Raw genomic sequence first — 16,489 nt, forward strand, 5'->3', positions numbered from 1 at the left:
GAGGGGGTGTGTGCATGGCACAGGGGCTGCCAGAGCCTACCCCGGGCCGTGCCGGGGGTGCCGGTGCTCGGGGTGGGCTCTCGGTGCGCCGCCCGAGCGCCGCAGCCCCCGAGCCCCGGGCCGGGCCGGGCGGAGCGCGGGAGCGGCGGGGCCGGAGCGCGGAGCGCGGATCGCGGCGGTAACATGGCTGCTTTCCTACCGAATTACGAAACCGGCTGAGGGCGCGGGATTACCGGGGAGAGCCGGCCGTGGTGGGGGGGGGGGGGGGGACCTCGGGGCGGGGTGCGGCGAGGGGATGGGAACGGAGGGGGCGGTGACGGTGGTGGCGGCGACGGGAGGATGTGGGGGGCAGTGAGGATTTGGGGCGGGAGGGTCCCTCCCCGTGCCGGGGCTGCCGGAGCACAGCGAGGCGCCGGCAGCAGCCGCACCAGGGAGGAACGACCCCGCTCCGAACCCAGCCGGGGAACCCGCAACCACGGCCCGACGGGACGCGCCGGGCACCCCCCCCCCCCAAAAAAAAAAAAAACCAACAATGAACAATAAGACCGAGCCGGAGGCAGCGGCCGGGTGGGACCCCCGCTGGCTGCCCTGAGCCCCCTCGCCCCCTTGCCCGCGGCGGGACCCACCTTGCGCGCCGTGCGGGCCGTGCTCCATGGCCGGGTCGCTGCCCAGCTCGGCCAGGCGCCGGCCGGTGGCCGCCAGCTCGGCGCGCAGCGCCGTCACCTCCTGGCCCGCCGCCTGCAGCGCCCCGTCGATGCGCAGCGCCAGCTGCTTGTTGTCGTCCATCATGTGCAGGATTTTGGCCTGGGGGGAGGGAGGAAGAGGAGGAGAGAGAGAGAGAGGTGAGAGAGGGAGCGGCGGGGGGGGCGGGCAGGGGGCTGTGCTGGGCGAGGGAGGGGGCAAGGGGCTGCCTGAAGGGGAGCAGCCGGAGGGGAGTGGGCGGCGCGAGGGGGCGGCGCCAGGGGAGGGGGCTGGGAGGGTGCGAGGGGGGCTCGGCCAGGGGGGGACAAAGGGGAGGGGGATCTGTGCCAGGGAGTGCGGAGGGGAGGGGGACCCTGAGCGCGGGAGGCGGATAAGGGGAAGGGGATCTGCGCAAAGGGAGGGCAAAGGGAGGGGGGGCTGTGCAAGGGGAGCGCACGGGGGAGCGGGGTTCTGCAAGGGGGTGTGCGAAGGAAAGCAGCGGGCTCTGTGCAGAGGGGCTACAAGGGGGAACAGGTTGTGCGGGGGGGTGGGGGTACCCCCTACCTGTTGCCCCCCCCGGCAGCCCGGGCAGGGCCGCGACGGAGGCGATCGCGTCTCGGCCGAGGGCATCCGCGGTGGGTGCGCGGCTGCGGCGGGAGCCGGGGCGGGTCCCTCCCCTCCCGTGTGGGGCGGGCGGAGCGGGGACCCTGCGGTGCCCGCGCCGCGCTGGGGCCGAGACCCTCCCGCAACCCCCCGGGAAGTTCAGGGGTGCTGCGGGGATGCTGCAGCGCCCGCGGTGAGCTCAAAATGCCACTAAATGAAGAACCGCTCTGCTAACTGCGCTCGGGTTCACCCTGAAGCGTAGCCCGTGCCCAGCAGCTGCCTGCAGCAGGTGGAGGAAAATGGGCTCCAAAAATCCCCCCTGGAAGGATTTTGGGGCGGGGGGAAAGAGCCACCTGAGCGCTGTCACCACTGCAGCAGCACTAGTGCGAGAGCTCTTAACGCTGGCGGTTCGCGTGGCACAAACCCAGGGTGAAAAATCGAGAATTATTGGTATCATCCATTCGCTGGCGACTGCTAGAGGGAGCGCGGATGTTTCCCTGTGCCTTATCCATCCCTCAGAGGGATCCACTTGTGTGTTTGCCAGGGCTGCAGCAAGCCTGCAGAGCTGCCACCCTGCCCGTGGCAGCCGTGCAGATGGCTTCATCCTCCCCGAAGTGAAATTAGAGAATCACAGAGTGATTTGTGTTAGAAAGGACCTTAAAGATCGTCTCATTCCAACCCCCTGCCATGGGCAGGGACACCTCCCACCGCACCAGGTTGCTCCAAGCCCCATAGATGGAGATGCTTTGGAGACCATGGCCCACGTGGCTGTACCTCCCTAATCCATCCCTGCATCCAAATCTGCAGGCAGCCGTGCTGTGAGTTGTCACCTGAGCCACCCGTGCCTGGAAAAGTTCACAAATGGGTTTAGGAACTGGGCAGGAGCCCCCATGGCAGTGGGGTGGGAGCCTCACAGGAACAGGAGTGGCTGTGGGAAGCACAGTGAGGAGCCGGGACGGTGAGCGAGGACTCTTGCTAAGGGGAAAGTCGGAGAAAATCATGAGCTGTAAGGAGAGGGGGAGAAACAGCCCTGCATGATTTGCTAAACACTCTGATATTTGTCTAAATTCAGTTTTTTGGCTGAACAAGCTGAGAATTTGGGGCAGTTCTTTGAACTTCAGGGTGTCCTTGTGCAGCACCACTGGCACTGCAGAGCCCTGATTCAAAATGCAGGAAAAAGGATAGAAATGGGCTCCCGTTCTCTGGAGCTGCAGGGATGGCTCCAGGAGAGGTAAAGCAGGAGCACGTCACCATCCCACACATCCAGGGACTGCAGGAGAAGAGGGTTTGGTGTGCAGAGTCCCCAGGCAGCTTTTGGGCACAGAAATGGGGTAAATCTGCTGTTTCAGTCTGCTGAAAAACATGAACAAGAGCAGCCTGGACCCCCCCAAAACCTCATGACTGATCTGGATCCTGGGTACAGCCAGCTCTCCAAGAGTCAAAAGGATTGAGTCCTTGTCGAGTGGCATCTAGTCCTTACATCCATCTAAATCCATCTGGATATTGTAAAGCAGAGAAAATTTAGCATTTATTCATGGAATAGTACAGTGGCTTTTGCAAGGGACAGTTATTTCTGACAGAGTTTCCAGCAGTGTCTGCAACCCAACCTGGGTGCTGGGCCAGGGCACTTGGAATATCAGTGGAAAGGTCTGTTTTCCTTAATGAATGCCCAGAGGGCCAACAAAAAACCCACGAGGAGAATAAGTGCAATTTTTGAAATTCTTTCTCCATCATCTCTGCAGCTATCCCTGAATGAGATAAAGTTCTGTGGGTATATAAAGAAACTGAATTCTAATCAAGATAAATGCCCAGTTTCATACCTAATTTGCATGAGTATGTGCTGCAAACTGTGTTTGCAAATGGGGGAATTATGTATGTAACCAGATAACCTGAGTGTGCAATCCCAGTACCGTATATGCAAAACTTACTCACTGCACTTGAATAAAAATAAAGCTTCAGCAAAAAGGAACTTGGCTTTAAAGTACCGTCACTTTTCTTTTTTTTATCATAAAAAGTCAGGTTAAAGCTGATTTGAACCTTCCAAGAACACATTTAGCTGCTACGGCAAATTCCAAATGATGTTTCTTACTCAATCTAACTTTTATAATAGACTGGTTGAGTTGCTGCACTGTCAGAGCTGGAATTTTTTAAATTTACTGACATAGAGAATTTCTACGTTAGCACGTGGTTATTTAAAAAATGTGTCCTAAAGTTGTCCCTGTGGCCTCATGGGTAAGTTAAAAACCTCACTCTAAAAACTTTACTACTTTCAGGACTTCCTGAAATCCCCTGAAGATATCTTGGAAGATTTTCTCCCCTTTCCCATGCCTCCTTCTGTCCTTACTGGGGAACAGCTGGATCCATTAAAATTGATTTCAATCTCTCAGAGCAGAATTTGATTTCTCTGAGCTTCTGCCTGGAAGGAGCACAGAATGTCACAGCAATCCAGCAATATCAGCCAGAGGAAAAGGCACAAGGATGGGGCATTCCTAACCCAACTGGGATGTGCCAGCTCCCAGTCAAAGCCCAAGCCTTTGCTGGAAACCTCAAAATTTGGATGAAATGAAACTTTAGGAAATGAATTGTGCCTCAATCCCTTTCTTCTATTAGTTTTAAATTAAGAAAAAAAAAAGGAAATTAAAATCTAATTAAAGATCCAAAATTAGAAACATGTTATTTCCCAAAATTGCTTTGATGATTTGCTTTTTTAAAATTTATTTTTTATTAATTCCAGATTTTACCGGGAGGTTGACAGCTCTGCAAGGAGTCTGTGTCCCAAAGGGATGGGAGTCCCTGGCCATGTAGATGAGGCATAAATAGATTGGGAATATTTCCTAAGGACACATGGGAAACCTGAGTGAATGCCAGTAAGTCACAAATCTTCATTCAACCTCACTACACTCAGCATCTGTTCAGGTGCTGCAAGGGGAGCCTTGAAAATCTGAAAAACACCCTCAGTTTTGGGCAATGTGTTGTAATAGTGCCATCACATCCAGGCAGGCTATTCCTCAAGAGTGTGAAAATGGAATAAACATGGATGGAGGAAGATTTGAGAGTTCTACCCTTCATCTTCGCTCTTGTTACAACCTAAAGAGTGCAGTAAAGGGAATATGAGAAGATTTAGAAGATGAAAAAGGGCCGAGAAGCGCATGAGTACCATTCAGGCCTTCCAAACCCTTTAATTTGCTATTCAGATTACCACTTTTTATAGTTTAATATGTACAATATGCAAAGGAACCAGTTGAACTAAATGGGAAAAGCCTTCTGTGTTAAGGTTGAACGTAATCTAATAGGGCCCTTTGACTTGATTCAATTAAATCTTTCTTTTTCCAATTAAATAATCATCCAGAATTTAATAAAAATGAATTTCCATGTGTCATCCTGCAGAATGATGACCTCTGTGATGAGGAAGGCTTATGTAAATTCTGCTGATCGCTTTTTATCTGCCTCTGCCTCGCTTCCTCCAAAAAAAAATTGCCTTCTGTCTGTATATTTACATTAATTTCTCATCTGCTCCATGTATCTCTGTTTGCAGGAACAATTCCCAGCTGCAGGAGCTGTGAGTATCACCAGCTCCTTTCAGTACATCCTCGAAAATGGACCTTCTGTGATGGGAAAAAGATCTCCAAAGTGGGATTTTTGATCTGTGCCTCAGGTTTGTTGTGCCCTGGCACTCTGTAGGGCCAGTTTCCAATTGGCTCCTTCCAAATATCACCAGAGGCATCCTTATGGCCATTTATCATCAAGGAAATCCAGTCCAAGAGACCAGCAACTCCAGCAGCAATCCCCAGGAAAAGCACAGCGTGGCCCATGTTCCACAGTCTCTTCCAGCACATTTCCGCTAAGTAATTCTCAACAAAGCTACAGCAGTTGTTAATATCTACATTTTTTTTTTTCCCTCTGCAGAGGTGTGTTTATAACTGCATTTCACCCCCCTCTCACTCATAAAATACGGAGCACCAACTCTTTCCTTCCTCAGTTGGGGTATACAGCAGCATCTTCATGCAAACCTTGCTGATGTGGGACTGCTGTAATAACTTATAAACTTAAAAGTTAGTAACTTATAAGTTATTAAAACTGAATCAAGCAGAGCTAGGAATGGGCAGGTTAAAAATTGGAGTGAATATGCTGTTTCTGCCCGTGATGCTGCCTTGCCACATTTCCCCATCTCTCTTTCTGTGTGGGTAAAATGGTCCTGGCGACCTTCCTGTGCTGCACATCCCTCGGGACTGTGAAAACAAACCCATTAATGTTTATAAAGTGTCTCAGACTGGGGGAATTACATCACTGCAGCAAGATACAAGCTTAATGGATCAAAACAAACCCCAGCTCCAAACTCCCCAGCTTAGACACATCTCAGTTACCCAGTGCAAACCTCAAGGAATCCCACTGAGAAGGGATAATTGAGAGAAAAATGTGATCCCAGAGATTTTTTTTTTTTCTGCAGTAAACCCATTTTATGTTAATAGGAAGCAGATTTCTAGACCCCTTTGCAAACGAATGACTTCCACAGCATATTTCACAGCTGAGCGCATCCATGGCACCAGCTTTGGACACGGGGCTATTAAACCCAACATTTGTTTAATGAATTACAGCAGTCCAGGAATCCCTGTGTGCTCGGCCCGTGTTTAAATGTTTATTGGGAAGACGTCAGCAGCCGGCTCTGCATGAGCAGGTATCAGCCTCAGTGATGAGCTCTCGCTGCAATGGGCCCAAAACTTGGAACATGTTTCCGGGTTCTGCTTTCTTATCAAAGGCAGATTGCCCAGGAGGTTCAGGGGCTCTGCTAAACCGTTTGTATTCAGTGCAAGTTTGGGGTGTTTTCTCCCTGATGATGAACTGTGTGAGAGAGATAAACTGTTGGGCATCTTCTACCTGGCTGGGGTTGGTCCCTGCCAGGGATTAAGGGTGGATTAAGCCATTAAAACTCACGCGTTCAAACCAGGTTGATGTGCTGCAGCCATTTCCAAGATGACCCCACTCCCACCTCACCAGTCAATCCGTAAACCTTGACAAAAAATTAACTCTGGTTCACCCTCCTATTTTAACACATTCTCCACTGCAAACTGTGTGTGAAGTGCTCCCTTTCATGGCACAGACACAGTAGTGATGATGTGCTGTGATCATTCTGCTTTCCTGCAAAATACCTCTGATTTATGGTGGTCTCTACCCCAGAAATCCCCACCATGGAGCAGTTTCTACAGTCGTGGAATGGTTTGGGTTGGAAGAGACCCTAAAGACCATCTTGTTCCACCCCCTGCCATGGCAGGGACACCTTCCATTATCTCAGGATGCTCCAAGCCCTGCCCAACTTGGCCTTGGACACTTCCAGGGATCCAAGGGCAGCCACAGCTTCTCTGTGCCAGGCCGTCACCACCCTCAAAGTAAAGAATTTCTTCCTCACATCCAGTCTAACCTTTCCCTCTGGCCGTGGGAACTACTCCCTCTTGTCCTGTCATTTCAGGTGAAGTCTGTATGAAATCCCATTTCCTCCTTTCCCCATCACAAATTAGGCAGCAAAGATGTGGTTGGGCTTTTTCAGAACTTGCCAGGGTGATTTGGGAGATCAGGTCCTGCTGATCCTCCAAGAATTCCCTTGGGAAGTCTTCTGTGTCCTCTCGGGAAGGGGAAGATGGGGATCCTGCAGAGACCTTGGCTTTGCAGCCCCGATTTACCACCTGCTCTAACGAGGATCATGTGAAAACTTCAGTGAATAGGGGGAATGTGAAGCAGTCAGAGAGCAGGATAATAGGTGCCGTGAAAAAAAATCCTGTGATCAATCAGCAGACAAATATATACTCAAACTAGGTGTTAGTGGGATAGATTCAGGAAAGGTGATTATGGGTTTGCCTCCGTGTTTCCCTCAGCAACAACGATCACACGCCGGGGTGGGTCACCCTACCCTGTCATTAATGGAGCATCAGCATTCATCTGACAGCTCCTTTGTCCTGGGAAGTCAATTCCGATGAAGATTTGACATTAGCAGAGGCGCGGTGAAACGCAGACGCCTTTGCCTTTTCACGACCCTCCAGATGTTTCAGCCTGATGGATTACGGGTAAGATTGCTGTCCTAATTTGGGCAGGTGGCAGAAATAAATACTTGCACCCATCTGTTTCAGCTGTGGTGATAAACACCACCGGGCAGAAGCTGTGGAAGAGCAGCCCTTTGCTCCCTTCCCAGAAAACAGAACTGGAAACGGGCTGCAGGGCAGAGCAGATGGGAAGGGTCAGCTGGAGCATCCCGGGAATGGAAGGTGCTACAGAGAAATGCGATCTGTTTTTATTATAATATTTGTCAAGTAAGTGAAAGACAAGATCTCAAGGGTGGTTCAGCCTTCTAAAATATTCCTAGAATTAATTCAGAAATGGAGAACTCCAGATTGTAATGGAGAGGGGTTTTAACGTGCATAGCACCTGTCCCCCCTTGGCACCCAGCAGGCAGGGAGCACATGAGCATCCACAAAATTCCCACGGACCTTTCAGAAAACACCCCAATGCAGACAAGAGTGAAACTTCATTTAGTCCTTCCCTTTCCTTTCAGGTGAAAGAGCACACATTTTGCTCCAAGTGCCATCACCCTCCCTTGTTCTGTCAGTGGCACCAGCCCTGGGTCATGCCTGGTTTCGGGATCACCCCATCGGTGCCAAACCAGTCCCCCTCACAACAACAGAATGTGCTGGGGAGTGTGGAACAACAAAACATAGCCTTTCTCTCCCCCTCCCCACCATTTTCCCTCATTTCATTCAAGATGCTACCAGCAGGGTGGACTAATCCTGTATTGCATAAGATTACAAACCTATAATTAACTTCCCCACTAACCTGTGAAAGACCTAAAAATACACCTAGATAAAGTTTCAGCATTGAGAAGGCAGCTGAAAAATTTGCATTGTATTTCTACATATAAATATAACTTTAATTACAGTAATGTTTTAGATTCCTTGGTTCTGTGAATTTGGGGCTTGGCGTGTACTGATGTCCATTTCTTTAAGGGTTTGTAACACAGCTTGGCTGGAGTCAGCTACTCTGGGAAAAACAGCACTTCTCCAGGACTGAGAGAAATCCCTCTACATCAGATAATTCACAAGTGCTATTTTTCTTGGGTTGGGTAGGAGGATACTGCAGGTGTCATTCCAGAGGATGGGGAAACTGAGGAGCAGATGGGCTGGAGCAGGGTGTGACCAAGGTCCAGTGGCAGAGGGCACCTGCAACCCCTGAAACAGAGCGAGGCTTTCCAGTTAAATCAGAAACAATTCCTTCATCTCTCCATGATTTAACTTAAAGGAACACCCAGCCAAAGTAGGGCAGGGAACATGTGTCTTCTAATAAAGTCTGTTTAACTTTGACATAGATTACTTCTAAAAAACCCCCATCAAGCCACACCAAATACACGAATGTGATAAAGTATCTCGGTACAAAATCAATTCCGAGGCGATTATCAGCCTTTGAAAAATTCGGGCTCTAAGTCAGTTCATGGCAGGGATCAAATTGAGCTGCTGTCAACTCATTTGGGCATTTTACTTTGCTTCTGATATCTGACACTTAAAATAACCTCAAATAGTTCCCATTATTCCTGCCTTTTCTGCTTTTTGCCCCAGGGAAGGGCCATGCAGCCAGGCTCCCATCCCAGCCTGCAGCATCACTCCCCAGCTGTGGCTGGGGGGAATCCCAAGGCTGCCACAGCTTCCTGATCCCTTCCTCCACTTGGGGGAAAAAATCGTAGCTCAGGCTGATGAGCTGTGAGCTGCCACAGCCAGACCCAGGTCCCTCGGGCTGATTTCCAGCTGCTGCTGGGAGCAATCTGTGGACCCAGATGGGCTGCACTGGTCATCAGCTGGAATGCCAGGAGGAGCTCAGTGCTCTTAGACAGAAGCTTCAAGCATTATCTTCTGCTAATGCAGGTGGGGCTTATTAATATTATTTATATTAATAGCTTTTCATGAAAATGGGGAGGTTTTCTCCAGAGAACAGGGAGGTGCCTTCAAATGATGGCTTGGCCGAGCAAGGGAGAGCTGATGTTCTTATCATAGAATCACAGAGCGGTTTGGGCTGGAAGGCCCTTAAAATCCTTTAAATGGATCTTAAAACTCATTTTGTTCCACCCCCTGCCATGAGCAGGGACACCTTTCACTGTCCCAGGTGGCTCCAAGCCCTGTCCAGCCTGGCCTGGGACATTTCCAGGGATCCAGGGGCAGGCACAGCTTCTCTGAGCACCCTGTGCAAGGGCCTCACAACCCTCACAGGGAAAGGTGGAGAGAGGGACCACTCTGAGTGGTCTCAGAGAAAGCCAGGGCTTTCTATAACGCCCCCCTTACCCTCCCCCAAAGGCTAAATAAATAAGAATTTTTTAAAAGCACAGCTGGATGGATTCCTTAGAAAAACTCTAAGCATGATGGGAGGCTCCAGTGGATGCAGGAGGTTCTGTGGGTACCAGCATCTCCATCACCCCGAAGTCTTCAGGACAAGAAGCTGCCAGGATTGTTTACATAGGGGTTTTAAGAAGGTGATGGATATAAAACCACCAAAGGCAATTAAACCAAGCAGGACAACTGCCAAGCTCTTGTGTTTGCTCACTGTCAGGAGGAGACAGAGATATATATCTGCAAAGCTATTCAAGTGCATTTAATTTTTCCAATAGCCACGTACTGCGGCTTGTATGAGGATGATATGTTTATCCTATAAGGTTCCTGACTTCATTCGGCAGTACTTGACTCCAGGGTGGGGTTTGTATTATGAACTTCCAGTACATATGGAAAATAAAACCTGTTCAAACTGAGCACCCTGGGATGAAGTTTTGTTGGGTGTTAAGTGCAGTTTGTCACGGTGCTGGAGGCCCAGGGTGGGACAATAAGCCTGGAAAAACCTGATGGAGATGTGCGCTGAGGTGTGGGGAGTGCAGGGCTGGAGGTGGGAGCCTGCTCTGACACAGCAGAGGACAACTGGAAAAGGGGAAAAGATATCTATCTATCTATCTATCTATCTATCTATCTATCTATCTATCTGGAAGGTATTAGGGAGAAATTGGTTGTGAGGGTGGGCAGGCCCTGGCACTGGGTGCCCAAGAGAAGCTGTGCCTGCCCCTGGATCCCTGGAAGTGTCCAAGATTGGACAGGACTTGGAGCAGCCTGGGACAGTGGAAGGCGTCCCTGCTCATGGCAGGGGTGGAATGAGATGAGCTTTAAGATCCCTTTTAGCCCAAACCATTCTGGGATAAAACCCAACCAATGAGGAGGGGTGATGCTGCATCCCTCACACCCCTGACTATCCAAAAGCTCTTGATAAGCATGAGAAATTACTTAGACTGCTTCACTGATTTTTTTTTTTTTGCTTTCTGATGCCACCTCATAAAAATAACAGTTCATATTCTGCACCAGGCCAGCTTGACTCAAGATAAAGATCTGCCTCGTTTGCAGTTACATAATTAGCAATTACCCTAATTTCACTTACACCAAATCACATTTTTTTAAAATAAATGTTATCTTTTCTGACAAAAAAAAAAAAATCATCCTGGGTCTACTTCAGACTTTTTTATATAAAGGAGAAGTATCATTATCTTGTTCTCAGATGTAATGTCTAGACACTTTTAATGAAAATATTCATTATTGCTAATTTGCATCTCTTCCAATTCCAGGACAGAAATCAAATGAAGATGTCAAAACTGTGCTCCCCCTGCCTCAGGCAAAACGGAGCCACGGTGACCCCCAAGTCCTTCCAAAGGGGATCTCAGTTTGTGTGAAGGAAAAGCATCTCCAGCACCCTTATAACTGAGGGCAGCGGGAGATGAAAGATGAGCAAGGAAAATCAGAGGGAAATAACGGTGTCAGGATCTGGATCTGAGATCTGCAGCTTTAAAGGAGGGAAAACCCAGGGAGATCCCAGCCTTAGGGTGCAAAATGAAGTACAGATGTTAATCAGGATGGTGGTAACTCAGTAGTGACATTTCCTGAAGATAAAGCACATTTTAAATACACTCCTTCCTTGCTGGTAACAAACCTTCCCATTAGTACAAGGAAATACATATTATGCCTCAAACACGCTTCACTGAGCTTGGAGAGTAAAGATAAAATAATCTTTTTATAGCAAATAGGAATGAATACTTAAAAATAATAAAAACTTGGTGAATATTCATTTGAACTCTTAAGCAAATTTGCCCTTGTCATATTTGCATCCCTCTTGTGTTCTCTTTCAGTGCAATGAAGTTTTATTAGCATGAACATCCACAGAAAGTGGATGTGAAGCCTGAATACCCATGGGAAATGAATTTTAAATTCACTTGCTATGTGCAGTCACCCAAGAAACTTGATCATAATTGTTTATTGTACTTAAATATTTATATTGTCGAGGTGCTTGTTAGATAAAAAGGCTGCGATGCTCCTCTGCCAGGTGCTGTTCAAACACTGTCCCGGGCTACAGGAATTACCTCCACCCCAGCAAACACACAGCTGGGACAGGTTGCACCAGGCTGCCTGGTGTGGCAGATGGCAAAATTCAAGGTCAGCCTTTTTCATTGGGTTAAAAAAAAAAAAAATCAAAAACTTTTCCCTTAATTTTTCTTAGCACGTTGAGAAAGCTGCAGTGGATCCACAGAATGGCACCACCTCACAGGGGTGTGTTCACACAGGGCACTTGAAATGCAGACAGGGATTTAAAGTTCATCAGGAACATGGTTTTGTAGCTTTTTTACTGCCTGCAGTCCTCTGGCACAGACTCCATCCCTTGCTCCGAGCTCGAGCTCGGATTCCAGCAGTGCCTTTAGGCTTCACAATGGATCCTTACATTCTCTCTTTCCTCTCCCCTGCTCCCCATTTGCATGTCTGAATGCTCCAGAAGCTGCACCCACGGCCGCTGCCTCCTCCAGCAGATTCCATGGCCCCGGAGCAAATCCCATCCCTGCTCACCACACCAGTTAACACCTTCCCACCCCTCCGTGGCAGCTGTGCAGGGCAGTGCTGCCCCCAGCCCATCCAAAGAGACCTCTGGGGTTTTTTGGAAGGGACAGGCAGCAGTTTCTGCAATAGGGAGACCCTGTTTTGCTCAGTCACTTAGCAACCCACAAATCTGTGCCCCACAGCAAGGCCAGGGCTACCTCTGCTTGATCCTGCACTGACTGGCCACACTTCCAGGCCAATCCCCACTAAACCATTTTTCTCTGTTACCTGCCTCAGCCTAGAACACAGGGAGGAAGCAGATTTTTTATGGTTATGGAGGAATAACTTCAAGGTCAAAGCCCCGCTGGGAGCGGGGCAGGAATTTACACATTGCACCGTGGGGTGTAGCACAAAGAGCCCCAACTATTACGGGCTGGGGAATGAAGAAGACCCTGAAACTGAGGCTGAAGTTATGACAATAAGGATGCACAGGAGAGAAAACTGCATTAGGACAGGTACTATTTTACACATCCCCCTTAATCTGGATTCAGTGATGGGAGGAGGGCATTTGGAGTCACCCCTAGGAGCAGGTTCAGGTCTCCATCAGCTTCTTACACACGACTGTGCCATTTAATTCTCACCCACCACAGTCAGACTGGGGCTGCCTGTGTCAATTTGCACGGGTAACACACCCTGGTGCAGCAGTTCCCTGCTCCTTCGTGGAGAACTGCAGGTGGTATTGGCAACGTAATTACACTCCATCAACAATTAGCAACAATTTCAGTTGCCCCAAAGATGCTTCCAAGGTCAGATACGGGATTTCATGGCATTTCCTTCAAGCACAGGCCACCGAGGGGGTGCTGGTATGGCAGCGCACAGATGTAATTAGGGGAATGGAGAGGGAGAGGAGCGGACTGATGAGGCAAACCAAGAGCTGGCGTTGGCGCTGCTGCAGGAAGGGGCAGCGCTGGGGCCACCCACTCCGGGAAGATTGTTTTGCAAAAGCTGGAGCTGCTTGGGAATGACATTTGAAATCCAGAGGGTTGGAGAGGGGAAGAGGAAGGAATGGGAACTCTGGATGGGGATAAGAGGGTAACATTTCTTCACAGAGCAGCCTCACACTGGGGACAAAGCAGGGAACCCCCCTGTGCCCAGAGAGCCCCAAGGCTGGAGGGGGACACACAGAGCACTGCAATACACACATGTCCCATTTAAATAATCCTTTATCAAATAATAAATTAAGAAGAGATGCTAAATGCTGTGAGCAGGGTCTCCCTGCTTGGCCAAATCCTTCCACCCCAATGTCACATAGCACAGGAGCAAGATGGATGAGAATGAAAAGAGGATGAAAAGCATAAGCTCAATACATGGTGCAACCCCACACTCACTACGATAAGAAAATGCAAGAGCCAAATGGGGTAAAAACACCTTTTCCAAGATAAAATTTTCTTGGCTGCAGAGGAAGTGAAAGTTGACTTTTACGGCTTGAAGTGGCTAATGATTTGGTTTCTTTAAACCAGGGAATTAATGGCACTGAACTTCACAACAACAAAAAATTAAAGGCACCCCAAAGAATGTCCTCTTAATTGTGGCAGCCCGCTGCATTAAAGCTGCTATAGGAAAATTCATTTACAATTCAGCTATTAAATTGCAAACCATTACCACTGCTTTTACGGCTTTATATCCCTCTCACAAATTTATTGTGTAATTACTCGGAGCAACAGGATCGTTTCTAGCAAGCGAAGCTGAAATAAGGCACCCATTCCAAAACCCTCTCAATTCTGCCTTTTCCAGATGAAATTTATGCAAAAGAGGCAGAATGTTACATGCAGTTTTCTGCCCGGGATTTGGGGGCATTTGAGGATGGAGCTGGAGTCTTGGCTGCTATAAAGGTGGGATGGAAGTGACTACCCCAACAACTGCCATTTCTTGCTGCAGGAAATGGAATTGCTTTGGAGCCGTTGGGACTTGCTCCAACGGATCTCTGCAGCAGCAGAGCTGGGGCTTCAGGACTTGGAATTTTCCCACTTCCTGGGGGGAATCAGACAACCCCCAGCCAAGCCACAGCTTACAAAATAAATCATAATAAAATTGAATTTAAAAATTGGAATGGCATTTTTCTGCCCCTCGTTTTTCACCCCAGCAAAAGAAATCTGCAAATAAATAAATAAATAAACAAACAAACTCTTGGGCACCATGAAAAAAAAAATTGCATAAAGGGGCATTAAGCAGGACAGGCATTTTCTGGGTGGAATGACTGGATTATTGTTGCAAGATGCAAATAAATTCACATCATGTGCCTCTTTTTTCCTCCTTTTCTTTTTTATATCATCTCTCATCCAAAGGAGCAGATAGCTCAGGAATCTCATGAGCACATTAAAGACCCAATTATGCTGGATTTGGGGCAGCTGCCTACTGTCCAACCTGAATCCATCATTACAAACCCCAGGATTAAACACTCAGGAGCCCCCAGTCAGTTCAACCACCGTGCTGGTCACCAGCCATGACTGCAAAACCATTTTCTTGGAAGCAATTCTCTTCCCTCGTGGGGTTTTCTTCTATCCTGATGTGCCAGGGGATGTTTCTCACCTCTGCCTCATTACCTGCGATCCTACCTGGAAGCTCACTGCAGGCACATGCCCTTAGGGATGCACTGAAATAGGCACTGCAGTGCTTGGCTCAGCTGGGCCCTGAGGATTGAACACAACTCCAAAAAAAAGGAGGTAAATGAATTAAGACCCCATTTAAAAATATAATTACCCTTATTCTTGTTGATATTCTAATTATTATTACACTGTCAGCTTAATTTTTTTTTTTTTTTTTTGGTTTGTTTTGTAAAGGAAGCTCTTTGGGGGTACCAAGGGCCAGTAAATGCAGAGAGAAGGCAAAGCAAACGGAGCAGAATTCTCAGCCCACCCCACGCCGCTGCTGCTGCCGGCTGGAGGGGAGATGGACGCGGTGTCCCCGCAGCTCGAGCATCCTAAAGGCACAGAGAACACGTTTAGTTATGCAGGAGGCATCTCTCCGGGCTGGCACAGGGCAGGGGCTGGAACCAGATGATCTCTGAGCTCCATTCCAACCAAACCCCGACTCTGTGAATCGCTCCTTGGGAGGGCTGAATGCCCCAAACCTCCTCCCCCCGCCCGGCTTCTGCTGCTGCTAAACAGCGTCTGCCTTTGTGGGACGGTTTGTTGTCTGTTCCAAATGTTTGCTGTGGGTATAAGGACACGATCCCCGAGGCCAAACCCACCGGCACAGCATCCTCCTCTCCCCGGGGATGATGAATCCCGGCGAGGAGTGGGGGGAAGGAGCTGACAGGCCGGGATAATTTATTCTGCTGAGCCCGGTGCCTGCCAAGTCGGCTCAGTCTGGCATGGGATAGGCTTACAGAACAGCCAGGCTGGGATTTGCAGGGAGGAGGAGGAGTCTGGGTGAATCAGATACCCAAATCTCTCCGGATTCAGCAGGAACTGGCTATTCAACCAGCTTGGAATTGTTTTCCTTCTCGGGTTTTCTGTTCTAAATCGTGTGGGTGATCAGTAGAGGAGGGGTTCAGTTTTAAAGGGGATTTTGGGTAAAGCTAATGAGTGATGAAGTGATTATGAAGAAAGGCACGGGGAGAAAATCCCCCACCATCTAAACTTCCAAAGGGAATTGCATTTTGGCAGCGACTGCTGCTCAAGGGAGAGACAAGACCCTCACACACGGTGCCTGACCCATTGCTCTGCCGTGCTGTGTTTCCAGCTCCACTGGAGGAATTCAGCAACTAATAATCATCGTGGAATCACTGAGGTTGGGAAAACCCTCTAGGTTCATCCAGTTCCACCACTGACCCAGCAGTGCCTTGAGCACCACTAAACCTTGTCCCCAGGTGCCACCTCCAGTCATTTTTCATTTAAGGGATGGTGAATCCACCACCTCCCTGGGCAGCCTGTTTTAATGCCTGACCATCCTTTCCATGGGGAAGTTTCCCCACCTTGCCCAAGACAGGCAAAGGAAGGATGGACACGGCCTGAGGGTGTGGCTTGGGTGGATAAAGTGCATTAATGATGAGAAATTGCAGCTCTGCTCCCTGCAGGCACCCAAACCTTGGCCAGGTTGTCAACAAAAGGGAGAAAAGGTGCCGGTCAAGAGCATCCCTGTGGCTGCCCAGAGTGCAGGGCATGAGGGGTGAGGGGGCAGGGCCTCAGGCAGTGTTTCTGTGGGGAGCTGAGCCCCACAGCCTGGTTTGGAGGTCCCCAGTTCCCCGCGTGTGCCGTGGGAAGCCACACGTGCCACGGAGCCAGCAGTTGCTATGGAGACCAAGGATTTTCTTAAAACTCCTGCAAAAAGGAGACAAA

At 49.3% G+C, this 16,489-nt stretch overlaps 1 protein-coding gene and 1 long non-coding RNA gene across 3 annotated transcripts in view; one reads left to right on the forward strand and one right to left on the reverse strand.

The window, feature by feature from the left end:
• The window catches only part of KAZN (kazrin, periplakin interacting protein), a 152,461-nt gene that overhangs the window by 84,867 nt on the left and 51,105 nt on the right, over nt 1-16,489 (reverse strand). Inside the window, exons 1-2 of one of the 2 annotated variants that reach the window (XM_066203202.1) lie at nt 1,246-1,308; nt 627-804 (exon numbers count right to left, since the gene is read on the reverse strand). In XM_066203202.1, the coding sequence (XP_066059299.1) occupies nt 627-789 (163 nt within the window). In that variant the 5' untranslated portion in view covers nt 790-804; nt 1,246-1,308. Of the gene's footprint in view, nt 1-626; nt 805-1,245; nt 1,309-16,489 lie in introns of those variants that run through there. The other variant, XM_066203201.1, reaches the window with a different exon arrangement.
• LOC136300661 (uncharacterized) lies at nt 768-8,246 on the forward strand. The gene is made up of 3 exons (XR_010723722.1): nt 768-842; nt 4,019-4,151; nt 4,820-8,246. It is a non-coding gene; the product is annotated as an uncharacterized lncRNA (long non-coding RNA).

This window comes from Chamaea fasciata, unplaced genomic scaffold (genome assembly GCF_029207755.1).
Source record: "Chamaea fasciata isolate MVZ Bird 193981 ecotype frontalis unplaced genomic scaffold, bChaFas1.0.hap1 SCAF_23, whole genome shotgun sequence".
Lineage (NCBI taxonomy): Eukaryota > Metazoa > Chordata > Aves > Passeriformes > Sylviidae > Chamaea > Chamaea fasciata.